Source organism: Pecten maximus, chromosome 15, assembly GCF_902652985.1.
Source record: "Pecten maximus chromosome 15, xPecMax1.1, whole genome shotgun sequence".
Lineage (NCBI taxonomy): Eukaryota > Metazoa > Mollusca > Bivalvia > Pectinida > Pectinidae > Pecten > Pecten maximus.
The window spans coordinates 23,932,151-23,956,727 of NC_047029.1; the positions used below are offsets into that span (position 1 = coordinate 23,932,151).

Genomic DNA, 24,577 nt, shown 5'->3' on the forward strand with positions numbered 1-24,577 from the left:
GTATGTATACATAATAATAAAGGGTCTTGTAAGTAATAACAAATGTATGGTCCACTATAGGTACTGGATCCTAACAAACAGATATATATGTACTAAGTATTACTCTTAAATGATAACATGACCTGAAAATAATATGGCATCAACATTAAATTAAATACAAAGCATAAAAACAAACATATACTGTATATATCGACATCACCAACTGTAAACATCTTGGTCAATAATATGTTTTTTTCTTATTATAATGAATTTGAAAAGGAACATTTCTATTGGCTTCTTGAAATAAAATGTTCATATTTTCTTACAGCACACAAAATATTTAAATTTTTACACTTTCATCTCTCCAACCATCCCTGGATTCCTACAGTTAATTGCACTACGTTACACTTATCATGCGAAGACGTTCTCCAATTGAAATTAAATTTAATTTAATTAACTACTGTTTATGCTTAAAACACATGCTCACATTGTATCACACAGAAACAACTCATAGATATAGTCCACTTTCCAACAATCTTTAAAAAGACACAATTTTGTAATCATTTTGAATTAAAAAATGAGTTTAAAAAATCAAAAGTTCCGTATATATAAACATAAAACATTAATTGGCTTTAAAATTATAAGAGTCCTCTTAAGGCCTTTTGTCATTAGAATAATGTGAACTTGAAACAATATACAGTACCAGTAGTACAATAATTTGTCAGGAAAAAAGTCATGTTCTGGCTAGTTAGTAGAGTACATATTGCAGACTTAATGATATATGATATTGAAGTTATTTGTGGTATTCAACATATACATGTACACAATTTATCTAAATTGAATTAAGAAATTAAAAAAAAAAAAAATCATCAACGAACATAACAAAATACTTAACAACACAATAAGCTAACGACATATCTGAGGAGAAGTTGATTTTTTAAGATAGAGGCTGCCATCAGGTACATAATGTATACTCTCACTTCACTCACCGGTAGGTTCAGCCTTACAAAGGGAGATAATGCAAGCCAATAAAATATTGACTCACTTTTCTGACAAATTCTCCTAAGAAGAAAGAATAGATGTTCAAGTTCTCTCTTGATAGATTTCCTATGGTCACTTTGTTTTATACATGTACAAATGTAATTGGTATCACAGAAAATGTCTTATAATCAGACTCGTTTATCTAATTTTCACTGTACTATTTCTGAGATATATCTTGATGGCCCTGCAGATGTTAATAGCTCTTGAAAGTCTTTATCAAAGCTCATCCAAATACTAAATAAAATCACCAGGTCTGTCCTCATTTCATAAACAAACAATTCTAATCCAGCCATTAGGACTACGATAAACAAAAATGGCACATGAGATTATGGCCCAGAAGCTTAATTGAATCAAGTTCCTTATGTTTACATGTAATGCATACATGTAGTTATTTGTACATTGTCTTCATTTAGAAGTGATCAATGAACTTGCTCATATATATATCATAGAAAATGTAAATCTAGAGGCTATTATGTCCTATATACTTCTAAACTTATAGCTGTGAGTCAGAAAAAATAGTGTAACATGCATACATTAGCTTCTGTATAAAAAATCATTCACTACAATATTAGCATGTTTTTCTCTAACTTGGTCCTTGGTAGATATAAGAGAACTTGATTAAAAATTACCTATGTCATTACATATATGTATTAACCTGCTATCCACTAGTATATAATATAAACACAACTTCATCTGGTTATAAGGCAATCACTCGCTTTAAAATCTGGGTAAGAATGACAATTCTCCACAATGAATGCAGAAACAACTGCTATAAAAGACTATATAGTGATACAGCAGTATAAGTTATCTGAGCCTGAACTGAGGTAATTTTGTTGTCAATGTGAAGTGCTCTATATTCATTACAGGACAACCTGTAATGTGACTTGGAATTTTCTCTGCTGTGTCCTTCCACAGTTTAAATACTGTACTAGTCCTACAATAAGCCAAGGGCACTTACATTTAACGAATGACTCTAAAATCAGGTGGGTTAGTTTTAGCCATATTAACATATTGCTTCCATTCATGCCAACTAGAATTACCATCATTCGTTCAGGGAGGTGGTATGTCGTAACAACCAAGCCAGCCCATCATCTCCTTGCTCTTATTATTGTCTTTGTTTGATGCCATGCTTTTCTTCTGGCATCTACGCAAAGGATAACTACAACTTATTAAATCTTTAAAATAGGTGTTACCTCTCTCTCATAGTAGTATTATTAGTTGATAAGACTTTCTTCATCAATAATACTTAATAAAGAGTCATTGATTCATCCACAGCCATTTGATGACATCAAACTTTTACTTAAGACATATATATTAACATAAATAACTTTTCTAGAAACTTTCCTCATGGCCTTGACAGAATCTTTGATTATCAGTCTTTTTTCCTTTGATATTTTCTCCCTCATATTTTTTTGATATCACAGATATACCACACTGTTTAACCATTGTGGATTTGTGCCATTTCTTACATAATTCATATTTTTGGGGCAACACAATTCAACATATTTTTTATTCCAATTTCAATATCACATTATAGACTGCTTTTAATTCTGTTTTATCATGAGTCACTTTAGATACACTATGTATATAGGAGACATTTTTGCATTGTTCTAAATGTTTTCTTTTCCATAGGAGCAATTACATAAAATGTAGACACACACCACCACTGTCTCCAGAATACATGTCACAGTTTGGCAGTGTTTGCTGACACTGTATCCAGAAGGTCGCCCAGCTCTTTCAGTGCATCCATCATGCCAGTGGCAAACTTGTCAGCATCTGTCTCTTCACTGACCTGCCATGATGTTACCACAGGTACAATTCTGAAAACAAACAGACACCACAATATTACCATGGAAACGATAATAAAACAAACAGACACTACAATATTACCATGGAAACCGTAATAAAACTAGCAGACACAACAATATTACCATGGAAACAATCCTGAAACAAACAAGCACCACGATGTTACCACGGGAACGATAATAAAACAAATCAGCACCGTGATGTTACCATGGAAACAATCCTGAAACAAACCAGTACCATGATGTTACCACGGGAACGATAATAAAACAAATCAGCACCATAATGTTGCCATGGGAACAATAATAAAACAAACAGTTTCCAGGTAACCACCAGAGCAATCCTAAAGCAAAACAGCACCATGGTGTTACCATGACAACGATACTAAAACAAGCAGTTGCCTTGATGTTAAAACTGCTACATGTAAGTCATTTCCTGTTAATGTGACAAAAGAAATTGCTGAATATTAAAAAAAAAACTATTGATGTCAAAGATTTCCTGTTGTCACATCAAATGTCTCCACCATATGGATATATTTACGATTCACCTCATGATCATCCAATTCATTAACAGTTCTAAACCTGTGGAACTCCATTCTCAAAATCATACTTCATCAGAGTAAGTATAGTGAAGTATTGATAATACCCATTCATGACACAAATGGTTACAATACACTTTGTGTAATAGAATCAACACTTTCTTGAAGTGATATTTTTGTTTATGTTCTGGACTGATATGTTTCAGAGAGTAATGACCGAGGTGCCTTACTTGTCTGCCTCCACTCTGTAGAATGTTCCATAGCCATCCTGTAGCATCGGAGCAACAGCCCCATAACAGGTCGTGTAGCCGACGAAACTAGTGGACAGGACAAAGTTACCTCCACCTCCACTGAAACAAGGAATTAACACAAGCATATCTCCCTGTCAAATATATTGTAATACAGTTACCTCCCCTTCATATCTAATATAACATGGAGATAATTTTGTAATACAAAGTTACCTCCCCTTTATATATTGCATGGAAATAATATTGATACAATGTTATCTTACATTGAATTAATAATGTAATACAAAATTATCTCCCCTTCATATCAAGCCCGTAAACAATCTTGTGAAACAAAGTTACCTCCCCTCTAAAGCAAACACAGAATTACATTTCTGGACGCCCTCCTGAAAAACTAATATCCTTACTGCTACTCTTCCTGGATGAGTTTTTTTTATATTAATTAAATAATTTTTCAACAACTGTGCATCGATTAACAGAATGAACTCCTGTCAGCTGGTAAGCAACTTGTACCATGCAATCAATTTTCATGACAAATTAAGTGTCTGGATGAAAAATAAAACAAACGACAGTTGGAAAATAGCTATATCTAAAGTATGGATTATTCACCTTTTTTTGTATGAGATGTCTTCATACAGCTGAGGGGTGGGCAATCCCTCCTCCCGGGCAATCAACATCAGGCCTAGAAGATGGCGGTCACACCCTTTAAACATACCAAAACAGTTAGATACAATATAACAGGATCACACACAGGTAGGTAAGTGTGTGGTCAACATAATTGGAGTACCCAACAGGCTCCTCATCACATGTTTGCCGAAATTTTTCAATTAATTTGGATTTTCATTTTCTTTCTTGAAAACAAGACTTTCCACTGATTCGAAGGTTGTCTTTGGGAATTTACACATTTTATAACAAAACCATTTTTTACCATTTTGATAGCATTCCCCCTTACTTTTGTTTTTAATTGTGTAGAATGCAAGTAGCCTTAAAGTGTGACTCTTACTTTTGTTTTTAATTGAGTAAATGCAAGTAGCCTTGAAGTGTGACATCATTTCTTCCCTGTATGACACCATAGGTTGGTATATTCACAGGAGTGCATTTAGTGCCAGATTGGTTTAACTAGAGTGATTTACAGATGGCCAATCCTCACCTTGTAGTTGGGTAGCCTCAGACATCAGCTTGTTGTGTTTGTCTGCCGCACGCATGTACAGTCTGACCTTTTGCTCATTCTGAAATAATTTGTCAATATACATAAATCTCACTTAACAATCAGTACCTTTATATAAACTGCAACTGATACAGGGACATAAAGTAGTATATTATCTAACCATTGCAACATACAGGTATAGTGCTCGGATTTTTCCCTGTTTAATCCCAAAGCATGAGTCTATATATATATGTTAGATATATTACTAAATCTACCAAGTGTTAATAAACCACTTTCTTGCAGTACAGAGGTTATAGAAAATGCTATTTACCGTCGCATTGGGATCGACCATTGCCTTACACCAATCAACAAGTTCTACTGTACACGATCGTAACGTCTCTGTACGAGATCTGTAGAATCTACGTGTAGTAGCTGTCTCGTATGTAGGTGCTGCCCTGAGGAAATAAAAAAACAAATTTACAGTGAATCCTGCTGAAACAGTACAACTGAGCTAACACCAATGGTGCACTTGTTCAAACAGAGTTCCTCCGAGAAGGTTTCTTATAATTTTTGCATTAATATATAATTAATTATAAACAATTAAAGTCTACTGTCCTGAATTTTTAATGCATATCAATAATAAAACAGGCAAAAACATAACAATACTTCAGAACAATAGGACCGAACGTGAGCATCATAGTCAAAGACAAGAGCTGAATACAGACAAAGGTCATATTGATGGTGAAAAAAATCCCTTACAGAACGTTCGACATAAACATGAAGTCAAATAAAAAGCAGGAATATTTCTGAATTCAACCTAATAAGTAAACTACCGGTATGCACATAATAAATTAAATTATCTATAAGGAACAGTTTCCATGGGAATTTTTTTTTTTTTTTTTTTTTTTAGATTTCTCTTAAAATTTTTTTACTCGCAGATCAGTGAAGAAAATAAGGATTTTCATACATGGGCACTCATTTGCTTTTTAAAAAAACCCAGTAGGGATGCACTTGTTATAGGGGCAGGTGGACTTATCAGGTCTAATACAGCACTAGTTTGATAAATGTCTTTACTTTTTATGCATCTTGTAGTAGGTGTACTGCATAGCAAGCTGGACATGGGTGTCTGGATGGAGGTGTTTAGATCGGAGATACTTTCTGCCATAACCCATGAAATGTTTTGTGCAACAGCGTAAATTGGATCCCTGAAAAAGCACATCACTGTTAGGCATTGAAAGTGAAAGTAGATATTTAAAATCAATTACTCACTGAACAGAATTAGACATGTATAATTGTTAAGTGCTGAAAGTGAAAGTAGAATTCACAATTATTAAACACTTAAAATGAAAATAGGCATTTAGAAGAAATATTTTCCAAAATTATGTGGTACTAGTCATTATACATCATTCTGTATAAATGATGAAGTACTTTTTTTTAACCAGTAGAGTTTTGGTTTATTAGCACTACAAAGCTGATAGTGTTTAGAACATACATAGGTCAGGAACATCTGTCTGGCCTTTGCGATGCCCTCTCTGATGACATCATCAATGTGAAATACCAACTCTTGAGGCTTTGCAAGATCACGAACTTCCACTGAGCCCTGCAAATAAACAACAATAAACTCTGTAATGTCTGCTTTTCATATAAATAAATCATGAATAAAATACTGATAGTAATTTTAATATGATATCAGCACAATACATTATCATATGTATATTGCAATTTGTCTGTGCTTGGTCATAAGGCTACCCCTTTGCATATATTGCAGTTCAGTAGAAATGCTGAAAAGTACATTTCCATTGCCTTGTAATGAGCCAATCCCCATGATTCAGAGATTATGTGCTGGTCTACTGGGCTAAATGTATACGGATAAATATTTTAACTTCCCTACATTAACAAGGAGATCATTTTACATCTGGAGTAACTTTACAATAGATCTTTTTTAAAAAAGATGACGATCTTTAATTAATTAACAATGAACTTCCTACACAAGTACTACATACCTGTGACTTCATTTGAAGTATGATAGAATAAAACATACACTGGCCATTCTAAGGTGTTCATATTTGATTAGCTTATCAGAAACTTATGATTATTTTTTATGATGTCTGTCCCGTTATTTCAAATGGAAGGGACTTATTCATAATAAAAATGACAAGATCATAGCATACCGGCCACTTTCCTTTACATCGCTTCACATTGAGATCAATGTAAAAGGTACTGGAGACAACAATCATGGCATCCATCGGGGAATGCTGTGGAAAAAAACAATAAGTTTTAACTCTCATTGTTACAAACATCCATCGGGGCATGCTGTGGAAAAAAACAATAAGGTTTAACTCTCATTGTTACAAACATCCATCGGGGCATGCTGTGGAAAAAACAATAAGGTTTAACTCTCATTGTTACACGGGGCATGCTGTGGAAAAAAACAATAAGTTTTAACTCTCATTGTTACAAACTGCCATCAGGGCATGCTGTGGAAAAAACAATAAGTTTTAACTCTCATTGTTACAAACATCCATTGGGGCATGCTGTGGAAAAAACAATAAGGTTTAACTCTCATTGTTACACGGGACATGCTGTGGAAAAAAACAATAAGTTTTAACTCTCATTGTTACAAACATCCATCGGGGAATGCTGTGGAAAAAACAATAAGGTTTAACTCTCATTGTTACAAACATCCATCGGGGCATGCTGTGGAAAAAACAATAAGGTTTAACTCTCATTGTTACACGGGGCATGCTGTGAAAAAAAACAATAAGTTTTAACTCTCATTGTTACAAACTGCCATCGGGGCATGCTGTGGAAAAAAACAATAAGTTTTAACTCTCATTGTTACAAACATCCATCGGGGAATGCTGTGGAAAAAACAATAAGGTTTAACTCTCATTGTTACAAACATCCATCGGGTCATGCTGTGGAAAAAACAATAAGTTTTAACTCTCATTGTTACAAACATCCATCGGGGCATGCTGTGGAAAAAAACAATAAGTTTTAACTCATTGTTACACGGGGCATGCTGTGGAAAAAACAATAAGGTTTAACTCTCATTGTTTCACACTGTACACACTAAAGTGACCATATATCAAAAAGAAAATCACACTTTCATTAACAATTATATATTATACAAATATTTGTCATTTCATGAAGTCAATCTTTGTCATCTCAAACTATGATAATTCAAGGACAGTTTTACTCAATGAAAAACTCCAATTCTGACAGCAAAAAATTATATTTAAAACATTCTCTGTTATCTCCAACACTCTGGATATTTGTATCTCAAAACCCCCTTTTAAAGATTTATCTTTCTTTCCAAATTTGCACCCCTTCCCTCTATCCACAATTAACTTTAATATTCAAGTCTCATTTTCAATTTAAATACATCAGATTTAATTTCCTTACATCACAATTGGATCCTGCGAGTCCGTTTTTATAGTAGATGAGGATTGAAGATTTATCAAACCAGCGATTCTGAGGGTCACCAGCTAGGGACATCTCGAACACCTGAAAATTATGAATATCAACATCACGTTGGTGGCAAGCATCTTCCCTACTGTAGCATTTAGTCAATTTTTATTTAATTTTTTTTTCGACTTTGTGTCAATCAGAAGTCCAAGGAGGAAGAAATAGATATGTGATGAAGTTATATAGCCATTATATACAGCATCTTTTATTTATCAACAATTAACAGTGATTTTTTTCCCTTTATCCTTTGCAGTCAGGACAGATTGTCTTGCACCTTGATAAAAACAACACACAGGGGTTTTCAACATATTTGGCATGACATCTGAATAATTCAAATACTGTTTTTTTTTTATTTAAAACATGACATTTTTCCAATCTTGTTTCAAATATCTTATTTTTATTATACCTCATAATTCTCACCAATGAACGAAATGCACATTATTTGCACAGAAAGTTGAAAGTTGATAGGTAACCATAGTAACATACATCTGACAGATATATAAAGGTAACCATGGTAACATACATCAGACAGATATGTTAAGGTAACCATGGTAACATACATCTGACAGATATGTTAAGGTAACCATGGTACCACACATCAGAATCATATGTGTTTGTAACCATGGTAACACATAGCAAGTTCACAAGTACATCAGACAGATATGTATAGGTAACCGTGACCTACATTGGACTCATCTGTGGGACTGTTATCATCAAGTGCTACAGCCATCAAGCTGCTCTGGATCAGCTCCAAGTTTTTATGGTTGTCTGGATGGAGAGCAAGCAAACGACTTCTCATCTACAAATAAAACAAATATTTCACTTCTGTGTCAGAAGTCTTAGTGACTACATGTTGATCACAACCAATGGTCTATACTAAAGTAATAAGCATATTAATTTTATGTATACCTTTCAATATTTTTTATCACTTTTGCATTGTATTGAATATGAAATGGATTTGTTCAATTGCAAGGGATATTTCAGTTTGATGTTTACATTTTATTTCATAAATAATGATTTAGAAATGAAGACATAAAATAAAGTTAAGAAACAATGCACATGTCTGTCTATAAAGACCTATTTAAGAAATACTATATTTATCTGAAAATAAGCCACATTCCTAATTTCTGAAGAATCATCCATCTTTAAAAAAGAAAGCTACCAGGTAAAACTGGTTCACAAGTAAGCTCTCCACAGTCTTTAATACCACACTTTTACCCTGGGGGATGTGGCTTATTAGAGTATAGATACAGTTATCAGTCCATGCTCATTTCAAACTATTTCTCTCCTTCAATCTGACATATTACTTGTCCCTTACATGTGCCCAGGATGTCCGCTCGTCCGCTGTAAGCTGGCCAATCCCTGGTCCCTCAGGCTGACTGTCACACTCGTCTCTAATCCTCTGAAACTGAATTTTCAGCTCTGGTGCTGTGAGGGGTTCACCATGCTCGTCAATGCAGTCAAAAGTAAATATGCGTCCACGACAAAACACGACCATGTGGATTGGGGTGTCACCTTCTGACACTGAAAACATGACAGTATACTTAGGATTGATATCACAAAATTGTACAAATCTGTAAGTTAATACTTTTTCATGCACCCTAACCTAACACCTGTAAATTTTGTTTATAAACTGGGTTAAAATTGATTTTACTAAATACAACTAACATAATTTTTAAGATAATAAATCACTCTAAACAAGTTCCCAAGGACCATGATAGCTCTGTCGGAGTGCCAGCCACGTAATTAACCTTAGGTGAAGATCTGATCATTTCTCACAGAGCTACTGTTCATGGTACCAATAATTACTCAAGGACTAAAACAACATGGGAAAGCTATAAGTCATTGGGGACCAATCAGATTCTCTGTTACATACCTGTTTTGAAGTAATAGAGGATTTTATCTTTCTTCACTCCTGGTATTTTACAAGTGTTGAAGGCACGATGGAACTGGCTCATGGACAAATGGCTACCATTACGGTCCTTGTCAGGTTTCAGACGCTCCCTGGAAATTAAACCAATATAATTCGTACACCTGGTAAATGTGTCTAGGTTGGATTTTTGGCTGAGAACTACATAAACATTTGCCATTTCTGTTTATCACAGTCAAAATCCAATTTGCAGATTTTTCCTATGAAGAGATATTTTTGATTCAATGATACATGATAATAATAAAGCAATTCTGTAAAACCAGAGTGTACTTGAGTCTTTTACGAACTAAGGTGGTCGGGTGGCACAGTGGTAACACACTTGCCTTGTCGTACAGGTCTTTGGACGTATATAAAGTCCAATGTTCCCGATCAGGAGCTCTGTGCCCTTTACCAAAACTAATACCATATGTATAGTAGAATAAGAAGTGGTACATCAATCGCAACAATCTGAGGACAGATGTCCTTGTCTTTATTGGTGTAGTCTACCAGTTTCGCCCAAACATTGAGCTTTATGGGTCCTGGTGAAGCTCAATGTTTTGGTGAGACTAGAAGACCACACCAATAAAGACAAGGAACCAGTCCCTTGTTTGTTGTGATTGATATACCCCTTGTGGTTTTATCTTTACTCTCTAATCACCCTGCATACCCTTTGGTATCCACGAGAAGGACACTGGGACCAACCTATCCGCCACAACTCATTACAGAGTTCTACCCTAGAACTTCAATTTGTAGTAGAATTATGTATTATTCATCGTCAGTTAAGCTTACGGACAGAGATAGAGGGATGATTGGTATACACAATTTGTCGTTTCCCAAACAATATTCCTTCAAGAATATTGACCAATCAGAAGGCTGCTTTCTTGGGTGTTTCAGTTCTACTTAACTGTAAATCACTTATATTTCGCGTGGGATTTATTTTCGCGTTAATTCGCGAGGAGAGTCAAACGCGAATTCAAATCCCTCGCGAATATTTATATAAGAATGACAAGAATAAGTGGCATCCATTTTGAATCTACCGTGATCTTAGTTGGTGAACAGACATCGCCGTTAAAGTAATAATAGAAAGATAAACTATATACTTATATCAGATTGTAATTCTATATCACAAAACACTACATATGAACGGGCATGAAAGCTTTATTTACATTGAAAACAACTCGCTTCACTCTCCACGTGGAAATATTGCCGACCTCTTAACGTCATTCGCAAATTTAAAGTCATTTTGAGATCAAAATTTGCGAAATTATGTATTCGCAAATAAGTCGAATGAGGCGAGTTCGCGAAATTAAGTACTCACGAAATATAAGTGATTTACAGTATACAGTAATCGAGGCCTCCATGCATTACCTTTCGACAGTGAAAGAACTGTTTCAAATACATAATTTTAAAGGCTTTCAAAGAAAATAAGATTTCTTATTATTTGCATGTTTTGGTGGTGGCCCCCATGACGTGTATCATCAAGACATGTTAACACAAAAGATTAAGTCCTAAAATATTTTTAAAGATAAAATGAGATTCCTTGAACCAATTGTCCCATGGTCTCTGTCTGTGAGCGTCAGGACCATGGGTTTACAATGATGGTATTCTGTAGCTAGTTGTAATGCTTACTCTCTGATGAGTTTCCAGTACTGTAATGCATAGTGGGTGATGAGAGATCCACGCTCTACTTGTGTCCCATCTTTCGGTGGCATGTAGTGGTGCATGTAGGGGCCGGGACCTCCAAAGTTCACAAAGGGTGCCTCTGGGTACCGCCCCTCCAGGTATGCAAAGTCCTCCCACCATACCTCCAGCTGGCCAGGTAAAAATAACATAAAACATAGGTAATGTCCAGGTAAAAATAGCATAAAACATAGGTAATGGCCAGGTAAAAATAGCATAAAACACAGGTAATGTCCAGGTAAAAATAGCATAAAACACAGGTAATGTCCAGGTAAAAATAGTATAAAACACAGGTAATGGCCAGGTAAAAATAGTATAAAACATAGGTAATGGCCAGGTAGAAATAGCATAAACACAGGTAATGTCCAGGTAAAAATAATATAAAACATAGGTAATGGCCAGGTAAAAATAGTATAAAACACAGGTAATGGCCAGGTAAAAATAGTATAAAACATAGGTAATGGCCAGGTAAAAATAGTATAAAACACAGGTGATGTCCAGGTAAAAATAGCATCAAACACAGGTAATAGCCAGTTAAAAAATAGAATGAAACACAGGTAATGTCCAGGTAAAAATAGCATAAAACACAGGTAATGTCCAGGTAAAAATAGCATAAAACACAGGTAATGGCCAGGTAAAAATAGCATAAAACACAGGTAAAATAAAGTACAAGATAAGTAGATACATGACAGACAAATAAATAATTATCAATATAAAATGTTTGGGGATATTGAAAAGTCAGTATTGATTAATTTGTGACCAGATGCCTTAGTTTTTTATGTGAATAATGCTTATACCATGACGCAGAACATCGAACACTGAAAAAAACTCCATGAAAATTAATGCTCACAATAATCTTTGCAAATTTACGTCACGGTAATATGTTCCTCACGATAATAGGCAAGAATGTGTCAGTATTTTCAAAGATTATACCGGTACTCTTCGGTTGCACAGAAGATGTGCTAATGACTCAAAAATTTTGGCGAAACTTGTTAACTTTAGTGAACATGTATTTGTTTTGAATCTATTTTGTCTACGGTTTGAATAAAGCTACCGTATCTCCCTTTGTCTATGGTTTTAATGAAGTTATCTCCCTTTGTCTATGGTTTTAATATGCTATCTCCCTTTGTCTATGGTTTTAATGAAGTTATCTCACTTTGTCTATGGTTTTAATAAAGCTATCTCCCTTTGTCTATGGTTTTAATGAAGTTATCTCCCTTTGTCTATGGTTTTAATAAAGCTATCTCCCTGTGTCTATGGTTTAAATGAAGATATCTCCCTTTGTCTATGGTTTTAATGAAGTTATCTCCCTTTGTCTATGGTTTTAATGAAGCTATCTCCCTTTGTCTATGGTTTTAATGAAGTTATCTCCCTTTGTCTATGGTTTTAATGAAGATATCTCCCTTTGTCTATGGTTTTAATGAAGTTATCTCCCTTTGTCTATGGTTTTAATAAAGCTATCTCCCTTTGTCTATGGTTTAAATGAAGTTATCTCCCTTTGTCTGGTTTTAATGAAGTTATCTCCCTTTGTCTATGGTTTAATGAAGATATCTCCCTTTGTCTATGGTTTTAATAAAGCTATCTCCCTTTGTCTATGGTTTTAATGAAGTTATCTCCCTTTGTCTATGGTTTTAATGAAGTTATCTCCCTTTGTCTATGGTTTAAATTAAGTGATTTCCCTTTGTCTATGGTTTAAATGAAGATATCTCCCTTTGTCTATGGTTTTAATGAAGCTATCTCCCTTTGGCTATGGTTTTAATGAAGCTATAAAGCTATATCTCTACAGAATTAATATGAAGACAAATAATGCACCTAGTTAATCTGTAAACTATGAATAGTTTTTATTTCAAATTTTAACAATTATCTAGCATAATATTTATTTCTGAAATAATCAGATAAAGATATGATAGCATGACATGGTGTATAAAACACCTGTAGTCTGTACACCAGACATTAGGACTAATTTATGAACTTACAGATAACTTACAGTACACAGGTGATCAGTGGATAAAAGTTTCTGACTCAATCCCATATTACCACATACACCCTTAACAGAAGTAGCTTTGGGTATTTGATTAATGGGGTACTTTCATACTAAAAGGGGACCCTCTGTATAGGTTTAAAAAAAATTCTGAATATGAGTAAGGCCCCCCCTTACTTTCCTTGCTCCAATGTTCTACATGGATATAGTGAACACATATATTGTTCTGGAGACATGTAAGCTATAACATACCCAGTTCCTCATATTTTGTGCCTTTTTCTTTAGCTTCTCATTTAGTTCCTTTCCAATCCCACACCCAAACTGTTGGACCAGGAACTCTGTCTGACGGTACTCGTCTGCAGTCACATGCGGCTTTACTGTGGGAAAGAACAATTATTTGTAATATTACATTTTTACCAGTGAAATATCAGAAATTATCAACTTATAAAACATCACCACAGTGATGATATTACTTTGGTTTTGACCAATCAAATCAGTGCATTCTATTCACTGCATTAAAATCCACCGATTTTTAGGTTAAGATCCATTTGAAGCAAAGTCATGTAGAAACATTGTAATTAGCTTGTAGAATATACATATTAATCAGATTTTGCAGATGTATAAGATTACGAGGTTAACTAACACACGACCATAGTATGAGTCTAATCATAAGATCAACCACATTTTGTGTACAACCCAATAAAACACAAGTAAATCTCCTGATATCTGCTAGAACACGGATTAATCTTATGATTTAAGTTTGTATATATATATAGTGTTAGAAGACTGCTTACTTGAGTCCAGGTATCTGTTGAGGGTTTTCTGTAAATCTGGCATCGGTAGTGATGGTAGAGATTCCTCATGCTGAAATGTCTTCTCCTCATCTGTTGTGTAGAACAGGTTTGGGTCCGGGATGCTGTCAGGTCCAAAGTCCATTGTTGCCTCAGTGAAGGGACCGATTCAGCTTCAATCTGTTTGGACGAGTTTAGAAAATATTTCAAATAAATATGCACATCTTCAAATACCCATGGTTGATTGCACTATACTACGCTATATCCATGGCTGCATGCATGATTGCAATACACTATGCTACACATGGTAAGCAAAGCATAGTTCAATTAACCATGGGTATCTAACGATGAAATATACACAGATGAAAATATAATTGGCACAAACTCAAGCAATTTAGCCATCATTGCCAATCAACCGTTAATTATTTGAGATCCTGAAGAGCTTTTGATTGTACATAAATTTTTTAAACCATGCATGTTTCTACTTTGAAAAAAAATCCTTTACCACAATCAAGGGAGATATAAATAATATCATTTAACTGGTTCAACTGTTACATATTTCCTTTTAAAACTTAAAAAAATAATATCTTATCAATGATTTATAATCTTGTAAGGTTCTTTTGCTCTACAGATCATACTTCTTTCTTTAATTACTTCATACTGTACAAGTCCCTAAACTGGATGCCAAATGAATCAATCCGACTAAACTGAAGAGAATTTCTCCAAATTATCCAAATGAGTAGGATTTCACTGAGTCATGCTACATAATAAAATTTATAAGTAAACAAAAATACCCACCCCCAACATCCCTGTATATTGCATACATTTGTTTAAGTTGATATGGATACTTTGAAACTTTTATATACAATCCTAATTGGCTTCTTCACTACAGAAGCAATATCTTTTGTAAATCAAATTATATTATATGTCGAATAAGCTACGAATAATAATTAATATACCTGTCAGATTTATGTAACTCTGTACAGCAACTAGTCCAGGTCAGTAAATATGCAGACACAACGTAGACTTGGGTGTAGGGTCGAGTGATAGCTATAGGTAAAAGTTTATCTACAGTTATCCCGACATATCAACTTATCATCCAGTCAATGTCAATAAGACACTACAGCTGGACTTCGGATTCAGAATATCAGGTCTCAAATTTTATATTGTGAAAGTGGGGATTAATTGCATTCCAAGACTGATATTATAACTCATCATTATTTGTTGTCCATCTTGTTTTTTACATATTCTGAACATAGCTTATAATGTAATCTGAAAAATTCTCAGTAACTTCAGTGGGAATTGTTCACATGCAGTTTCCCGTATTCTGTCTTTCTATACATGTAACTCACTAATTTTCTATAGTTCCCTAATCAGAAGTCCTCGTGGGACTGTCTGGCTCTGATGGACAGGAAATTTAAACTAAGGTAATAATGTAAGGACAGCGGTCATATATATACATGTACATATGTATATATATAATGTTTACACCTGCAACATTTATAACTCAAAGATATTTGGTTTGGTTTGGTTTATTTTGTTTAACGTCCTATTAACAGCTAAGGTCATTTAAGGACGGCCTCCCGTGCGTGCGACATGCATGCGTGTGGTGAGTGCTTATGTGTGTTTTGGGAGGCTGTGGTATGTTCGTGTTAAGTCTCCTTGTGATAGGCCGGAACTTTTGCCGATTTAAAGTGCTACCTCATGATCACTGAAGCATACTGCCGAAGACACCCAGCAGCACACCCCACCCGGTCACATTATACTGACAACGGTAGAACCAGTCGTCCCACTCCAAATATGCTGAGCGCTAAGCAGGATTAGGAACTACCATTTTTAAAGACTTTGGTATGTCTCGGCCAGGGAACAGAACCCAAAGCCTTCCTCACAGGGGCGAACGCTCAACTAAAGGCCAAAAGTGAGGCAGCAATGTAGGTTTCCTGTGTTACTTGAAACCAGCCGCCTATGCTTTCATAAAGTTTTAGGAGTATTAACTGCATAGCATTAGATATAGTATGGTATTTGCCCTAATAAGGGTGCAGGTAATTGACTGTTGGGTGCCCTTATTAAGGTTCATTATTCTGAAGTTTTATGAAACAGACTACAGTTGTATACCTTATAGCAAAATACCCAAGACTGTGGAAAAGGTAAAATATTTGGTTATGAAAATGTTCCGGATGAAGATACCTATTCATGATAAATTATTTTGCTTAAATATCAGTGGAATATTCCTGTAAAATTGTATAAACTTAGACAATGTGGCAAAGACTTCTGTCCAGTGACTAATTTTGCTACAGAAAATTGAACACAAAAAGTAACAAAACATTTTCACATAGATTATTACTTTTTAACACCATTTTGACACTCAGTCAAAGGTTTTTTTCTTGGAAAAATTTCAGGAGCACACTTATTAGGGCAGGCGCCTTAATTAGGTCATATACAGTATATGTTGTCCTGTTGTTGTAAACCACTTTTCACTTTACACTTGTTCTGTTTAATAATTAAAATATATTGAATTCATACTTTGAGTCTGTGTTCATTTTCCATGCTTCATATTTATCAAATTCTTAGACCCTAATGAGTCCAAGATCAATTAATGAACCTGGGTCAGGTAAATGTAAATCAAAATTGCTAAATAAGTCATACTGTTTCAACTTATATTATTGAGTACCCGGAGAAAACCCACATGGTCAAGCAGGTGACCTAGTAGCTCTAATTCAAACCTTCACATCTGATCAGGGAATCTACAGTACGAGGAGGGTGATTTGGTACTCGAACGCTCACAGCGCGTTTGCGCCCGTCGAGCGATGGGGATTAAAACCCCGCTGCAATCCCGCCGTAATCCCGCGGAAGCGATGTCGCTGCGATCCCGCTCACGCAGCGATTCCGCTCTGACAAGGCAGCAACTCCGCTCAGCCAGCGATTCAGCTCCGGAAGGCCTACAAACCCGCTCAGCCAGCGATTCCGCTCCGGCGGGCCAGCAAACCCGCTCAGCCAGCGATCCCGCTCCGGCGGGCCAGCAAACCCGCTCAGCCAGCGATCCCGCTCCGGCGGGCCAGCAAACCCGCTCAGCCAGCGTCCCGCTCCCGTAACATGGACACAAGAAATCCTGCAATCTTTTTTTTTTTTTAAATATAACGATGAATAAGAAGGAACTCATATTTATTTCATCAGAAACGTTCGCAGAATGTAATGCAACGGTTACAAAATATGTTTCGTATTCACTTGCTTGAGTTGTTCTCTGCTTGTGTAAGTATCAAATCAAGAGTAATTTGGTAGCGTAAGTAATGAAGTTTAGTTTAACAAAAATACATTTTATGGATCTTAAAGTATAATCATAGAAAAAGGTTAAACACAAAGTTATTTTTTATACAACATCTTGTATCTAAAAATGTTCATACGGAGAGTAGCGTAGTGCAAAATGCAAATGTACATATGATTTTAATTAGATTGAGTATTCTGATATATTTCTAAGTTGTTTTGTCTTTTTGGTGTATATACGTTTCAGTACATGTACATGTTAGCTGGATCGTATGAAAGAGGAACATGACGCAATTTGGCCTGTTTCGACCTAAAGGTGACCATTTTCAAATAAAAAGTAGTTCTCAGATTTGATATTCGCTGGTGTCAATAACATGGGGGAAGACGTAGTTGATGAAATATTTAAGTTTGGATGTCAATTAGACTAACTACATGAATAATAGAAAACAAAACCATCAGTTTATGCAGCATACGGAAGATTAAGAGATCAAACCACCAACATTTATCTATTTTGCATACATATGTACATATCTACAAGTTGCGAAGCTCAGCGATGACAACTGAGCAAAATATGAGTGCAATATATATGTTTATATCTATTTTGGTATACGGTGATGTAGATTCGCAATAAGTCACGTGATATTTCACATGTACTCTAGTTAAGCTCTCGCTAGCGCTATGCGCGAACAATCATTTATCTTATATATACATTTGTGCGTGGTATATCCACTTAAAGTATCGTAGTTATGTATGATCTATCAAAATAAAGAAGGCAACTCGTTCTGTCAGTGAAACATTTTCTTTGATATAGGCAGGATTTGAAATGTGGTCGAATTGTACGATCGCCAGCCGTGATGTAGCCATGCCCGTCTGAGTTACCTACAAATGTATTCAATGCTCGATAAACGTCGTAGTATGCACAATGCACGCGCAATGTACAGGGTACCGAGACAGTTTACACTGATACATGTAGGCTTAGTTTGTTGTTCAATCCATTCATATATATATTATATAATATTTATGTAATTCTCTGAATGAAATATTTGAAATGAACTGTGGTCATCCTTATCATTTACATAAGCTGAGACGGTAAAATGTACTGTATTGTAAACTTATTAATCTGTATATCACCTGTTTGATAGGTAACCAGCCTTGACATTTTTCATAAAATGAAAACACATTTGTTTTGAACAACCGGACCCATAACGTATGTCTCATATATACATTATACATGTACATGTACATTTGTATGTGCTTGTTGAAACAAATACATGTACATGATTTATTACGGATAATGTTGTTATTATGATTAGTATTATGTGTATATATATGTAAATTGTATATGCATGTTTGGGTAAAATATCCAAGTTCGTCCTTATTAAAGTAATATGAAGATCAATAAATAAGTGTATCACGATATCGATCTATATAGGCTATGTCTGATGTCCAATCCTATTGACTTAACATCTCGTCAATAAGATGTGTTGAAATTAAAAATATGGATACTGAGTATTCTATTTTCTTACGAAACCTGACATAAATAGTTACCCTGATTTTTTATTTAAACATATTTTTATTGTAACTTATATGTATATAAGAGATTGGGCAAAAACCACCTTTCCCGACACAAGTATACATGAAAAAAATACAGCAAGATGGCATAATATAATATTTTAATATAATATTATTTTTTAACATGTTTACAAATTGGTTTAGCGGGAGAGAGAGAGGAGGGGGGGGGGGGGGGGGTATATATAAAGATATAGTGAAAGTAATTGCTCTTATTTCAATGCACGTGTATATCTTGATATGTTGCAACCATTAAACCAATACGTACAATGTACATATCATAAATGTATAACTTTCAACAATACAAATTACGTACCTAATTTAAATCTAAAATATATATATGATTTAAGAATGATTAATACAATTATCATCGCATACGGATTTAACGGGTTTTACTTCCGCTATTACGGCCTCAAAAGGAAAACGGCAGGTGCCTTATTCTAAAAGACCTAAATGTAAGAGGTGAGATACAGGTAGACTAGTAAACATGGAGCATAGGCTAAATCCTTATGTAACAACATTCCGCCCGCAGGTAAAAAAAAGCTGTAGGGGTCCGATGGGGTCACTGCGATACAGGTATACTCGCTATTGTAATCAAAATCTGTGATTGGCAGATGTTAACAGCAGGTGAAAACATTTCTATAACGTTAACTACACTGTACACGACCGGTATTTGTACTGTGTATAGAGGATTTATCTATATCACATTGATTAACTCCAATCATGATTTGTAAATGACGCGATTTTAACCACGTGGTCTCCATACACACAGTTTTATTTGGATACTATAACACATGGAAATGTGTTACATGAGGAACATTAACATTGTATCACACGTACATATATATGAATAAACAATCCAGTTACAAAAACATATTATTCATAGGATTATATTACATACACGTAATCAAAGAAGAGATTTTTTTAGAAAAAAAAAGACAAACCATTTAGAACTTACCGTTTATAATTATGACCTTAAACAGACCTTTAGTTTAGTTTTATTTGGATTTGAGCGGTAATAATTTAGAATATGTAATTTCTTTGCCAATTTTCAATGGGAAAACAGATAATGATACTCATCTCCTACATTCTCTGAAGACAAGGTTCATCTTCTCCTGAAACTCTTTGTTACCTACCAGTTTCAATGGAAAATTTCAATTACATGTACGTACACTGTGTATCTTATACAATTAGAGTTAATCTAATCTCAGGCTTCATCGGACATAAAATGGACTGGTCAATAGCTCGGTGAAGGAGGAAATACTTCACATTGTTTGGGTGTTAGGTCTTGATAATAATGGTGACTTTCGCATAGTCAGTACGTATTATTATTTTTTTTTTACTTCCGAAATAAAAAGGACAGGAAATATTCCCATGTTGTCGTTATAATTTATTAAAATTTGTTTAAAATGTGTTTTTGTTGACGTTTTTATCACATACACATGACAGATGACACAAATGTATTGTTTTTCTCACAATAAAGAAAGAATATTGGACTACACACACAATCATTCTGTGGTCTATATAGTTTAAACTGTATTTTATTTGACAATTTCCATTTAATAGCATATATACAACATAAGATATACATACATACGTATATACTATTATGCTCGGTCTTGTAATCAAAGACCGTACTACATGTATTTCTTTGCTGGCAAAAAGAGATCGGGAAGGCAATCGATTATCCTTTACAAAAGTGTTCGATATCTCACAAAATAATTTTGTACCAGGCTGCTAAAATGGTAACAATTTTTTCAATTCTTTATTAGTCTTGCGAGTATACATCTCATCAACATCATACGATTACAAAAAATATAATTCAAGTCAGCTCGAGTAGAGCAATGCACTTGTGACGATTTTTTTTTCTGATAAGAAAGTAATTAAATGATTAGCTACTATAGTTGGGAAACTATTAGCACTGATTTCGATATCTACCGGTAATATACATGTAAGTGTATGTCCGTGATATTAGCCATGCAAGAGGTGACCCCGATGGACACATAAATAATGATAGTAATAAAAACACAATATCTTTAGGCCGTGGATTTAAAACTACGAAATGTTCAAATAATTGTGAAGTTTATGAAACTTACTACAGAAATTCAAAGATAATTTTCTCAAACGGACATGTTGCTAGCTAAATACTTCAAATGTCTACGTAAAAATAAGTCAAGATCAAAATAACGAGCCCCTTATGTGGCCTCTCCGAGGTCATGCACAAAACGACATCTATACAAAGGTCAGCTAAATCAGAATTGTAATAATGCTGCCGTGGACACGTGGCTCATTGTCCACTATTTAAATGGTTACCGGATTGAGCACATTTCCGTGTTCCCCATATCCCACTCGAGGTGCACAAAAATTCTGACCAAGATCCGACCGTCCTAAGTACTCTAGAAATGATAACAAAACCGCCTTTTGACCCGTCCCCATTCCGTAAGAATGAAATAATGCTACTGCAGACACTTGGTTCATTGTCCACCATTAACCGGAATAATTACCTTTTGTTTTCCCAAAGAAGGCGGTCACCAGTTAGCAGTCACAGGATACATTTACAATGTATTGACTCAGCTCCTAACACTAAATGACGACTATATCCAATATTACTGGATTTATGACTCGTGAGTGATCTTGCACATGCATGAAAATAGTCTATTTGAACTTTAATAACTACAATATTTCCCTACAAATAGTTTTTATCAAAATGGTCGACATCAAGTACACTGTCATATTGTACAACATTGCAGATATTATTCAACTTATAACATAGATTTCATGAGCAATACATTACACGTATGAATTTGTATCTCATAGTTGAGGTACATCATCCAATAAATACTTACGATGGACGATACAGCTGAAAACATATACATGGTCATTAAAGTATAATTAATCGACACCAGGCTGTTGAAAGTCTACCGTCATTACTGATTGAGCGGGTCCTATTCAATTCCGTTCGAGCGGGTTCGCTACAATTCCGCTCGAGCGGGTCCGCTACAAGTCCGCTCGAGCGGGCCCGCTACAAACCCGCCCGGCGAGCGGGTCCGATACAAGTCCGCTCGAGTGGGCCCGCTACAAGCCCGCCCGGCGAGCGGGTCCGATACAAGTCCGCTCAAGCCAGCTACAAAACCGCTCAAGCCTGCTGCGAACCCGCTCAAATCCCGCGCAAATTCTGAGCGGAGGGCTGCGCGGGTCAACGCTCTGTGAGCGTTTGAGTACCAAATCACCCTCCTCGTACTGTAGTGAAAGGCAAGTGTGTTACCACAGTGCCACCTGACCATCACAGGTTATTATAGGATTCTTGGATAGAAACCTCACCTTTTAAATACAAAAATTAAATAAATATATTTGTCAGTGTCTCTCATTGTATGTAGATCATTATTTGTAGGTCTTTTAGGACCTAATGGGCTGTGGGGTTTGAATAATGAATAGAATATTGTTTGTTTTGTACTTTATTTGCTTCCCTCTTTCGGAGGAAGACTATTTGTAAGACTTTGTAACCTGATTTTAAAGTTACTATAAGACAGTACAAGTAGTACAAGATAACAGATGGTTGGAAAATATAAATCCAATTCTAATTAGATTGTACATCTTCATAATATTTTATTATTATTATTTTTTTATCGTGAAAAACGTAGTTATGTGGTCCATGCAGGGATATTGTGTGACATACATATATATACACAGATGCATGCATGTACGTCCCTTGTATAGCCTAGGCCTACGAGAAAGAGTAGCTTAAAACATGTAGTCTAAGGGTATTTATATAATGTTGCATACATCAAAGAAATCTTATATTACAAAAATAGAAGGAATTATATTTTTAGCTTAATCACTATTCCCATACATACAAGGAAGATCAACATTGGCCAGGAGTTAAATGTAGGTTACAATAATCTGTAGCGATGTACGGATACACAAATGTCTTACAACTAGTACACTGCATAGGGTGTAAGTGTTTATCTATAACAGAGACTTGTATATCACATAAACAGAGACTTGTATATCACATGTGATATACAAGTCTCTGTCTATAAGTAGCGTTTGATTTTGGGGATTTCCCTGTTATGATTTGGGTTCGAAGAAAACTCGTTGTCTGACCACAGGTGCCTGGCTCGTTTTATAAAATAATAACATATAGAGTACATATAAATAAGTGCAGTACATTTACATGTACTCTATATGTTAATATTTTATAAAACGAGTCAGGCACCTGTGGTCTGACAGAAGGCATGTTTGATACATACAGCAGCCTTTGCATTTTATATGTAGTTCTTTTTACTTGCAGGAGACAAGTACAGTGACAACCGATCGGTTTTAACCTGGAAAAGAAGTGTGATGACCTGTGCACACTTTGGTACACCAATTATTACCTGCGTTATCAGAAACACAACATCAAACACCTGCTCAAGCTAAATGCTGCTGAATGTTGTCAAAGTCCAGGTCATGACCCTGCGCGCACCGTCTAGCGGCCAGTTCTTTCTTTTCCTATGGGAGATAACTATGTCACAAAAAGTAATACTGCTATTTTCCCGCGTTTTTTATGTGTATTAAGAAAAAATAAATCGTATTGACCTACCAGTTCTGTAAGACATCAAAGCCCTGAAAGGACATCTTTTGTTACCATTTATTTATAATTACTTGCTTGTTATTATCTATTTGTTCTAACTTATTTGTTATTTTATAATTAAGACAAAACGGGGTATGGCTGTCTGGCAAAATGGAAGGCCTCGGCTCTAACGATAATGCTAAAGTATTTATAAATTAGATTCATACTGTTGGTAAACCCTACGATCAATCAATAAACTAATCAATTTTTTTTTGAATACAGAATACATATAATTGTCTCATTGAATTCCGGAAGTTTATGCAATGGCAATGATAATTGTACAATGAATCGTCACAAATTGTATAAGAAAAAGATCATTTCAACGCGTGGTGGGCAATAAGCCGGATCACGGGCACATTATGTTTTTGATTTAAATATATTTTCATTGCCATAAATCAAAGCAAAAACGATTGGGCACAAGTTATAACAGCATTATTAAATCCCTTTCCCAAATAATTACAAAGTTTCAACATTTGGCAAAAAGAGAGTGTGAAGTGTGAAAGTCATCAATTGAATATTTTGGTAACATTGTTCTCCGAAGATTCAAAAGCTA

The 24,577-nt window shown here is 35.0% G+C and overlaps 1 protein-coding gene across 2 annotated transcripts; it reads right to left on the bottom strand.

The window, feature by feature from the left end:
- Positions 1-233: 233 nt before the first annotated feature.
- LOC117343711 (peroxisomal carnitine O-octanoyltransferase-like) lies at positions 234-23,875 on the bottom strand. 2 transcript variants are annotated; one of them, XM_033906178.1, is made up of 16 exons: positions 23,789-23,875; positions 14,586-14,762; positions 14,044-14,168; positions 11,760-11,941; positions 10,098-10,225; positions 9,540-9,745; positions 8,907-9,020; positions 8,159-8,260; positions 6,925-7,008; positions 6,246-6,353; positions 5,828-5,958; positions 5,085-5,208; positions 4,757-4,835; positions 4,216-4,309; positions 3,592-3,711; positions 234-2,840 (listed from the first exon to the last, which is right to left on the bottom strand). In XM_033906178.1, exons 2-16 carry the CDS (start codon positions 14,725-14,727, stop codon positions 2,705-2,707), a joined length of 1,875 nt encoding a protein of 624 aa, XP_033762069.1. In that variant the 5' UTR covers positions 14,728-14,762; positions 23,789-23,875; the 3' UTR covers positions 234-2,704. The 2 variants fall into 2 exon arrangements, with proteins under 2 accessions (XP_033762069.1, XP_033762070.1); XM_033906179.1 differs by lacking the exon at positions 23,789-23,875 and adding an exon at positions 15,542-15,779.
- Between the last annotated feature and the right edge of the window lie 702 nt (positions 23,876-24,577).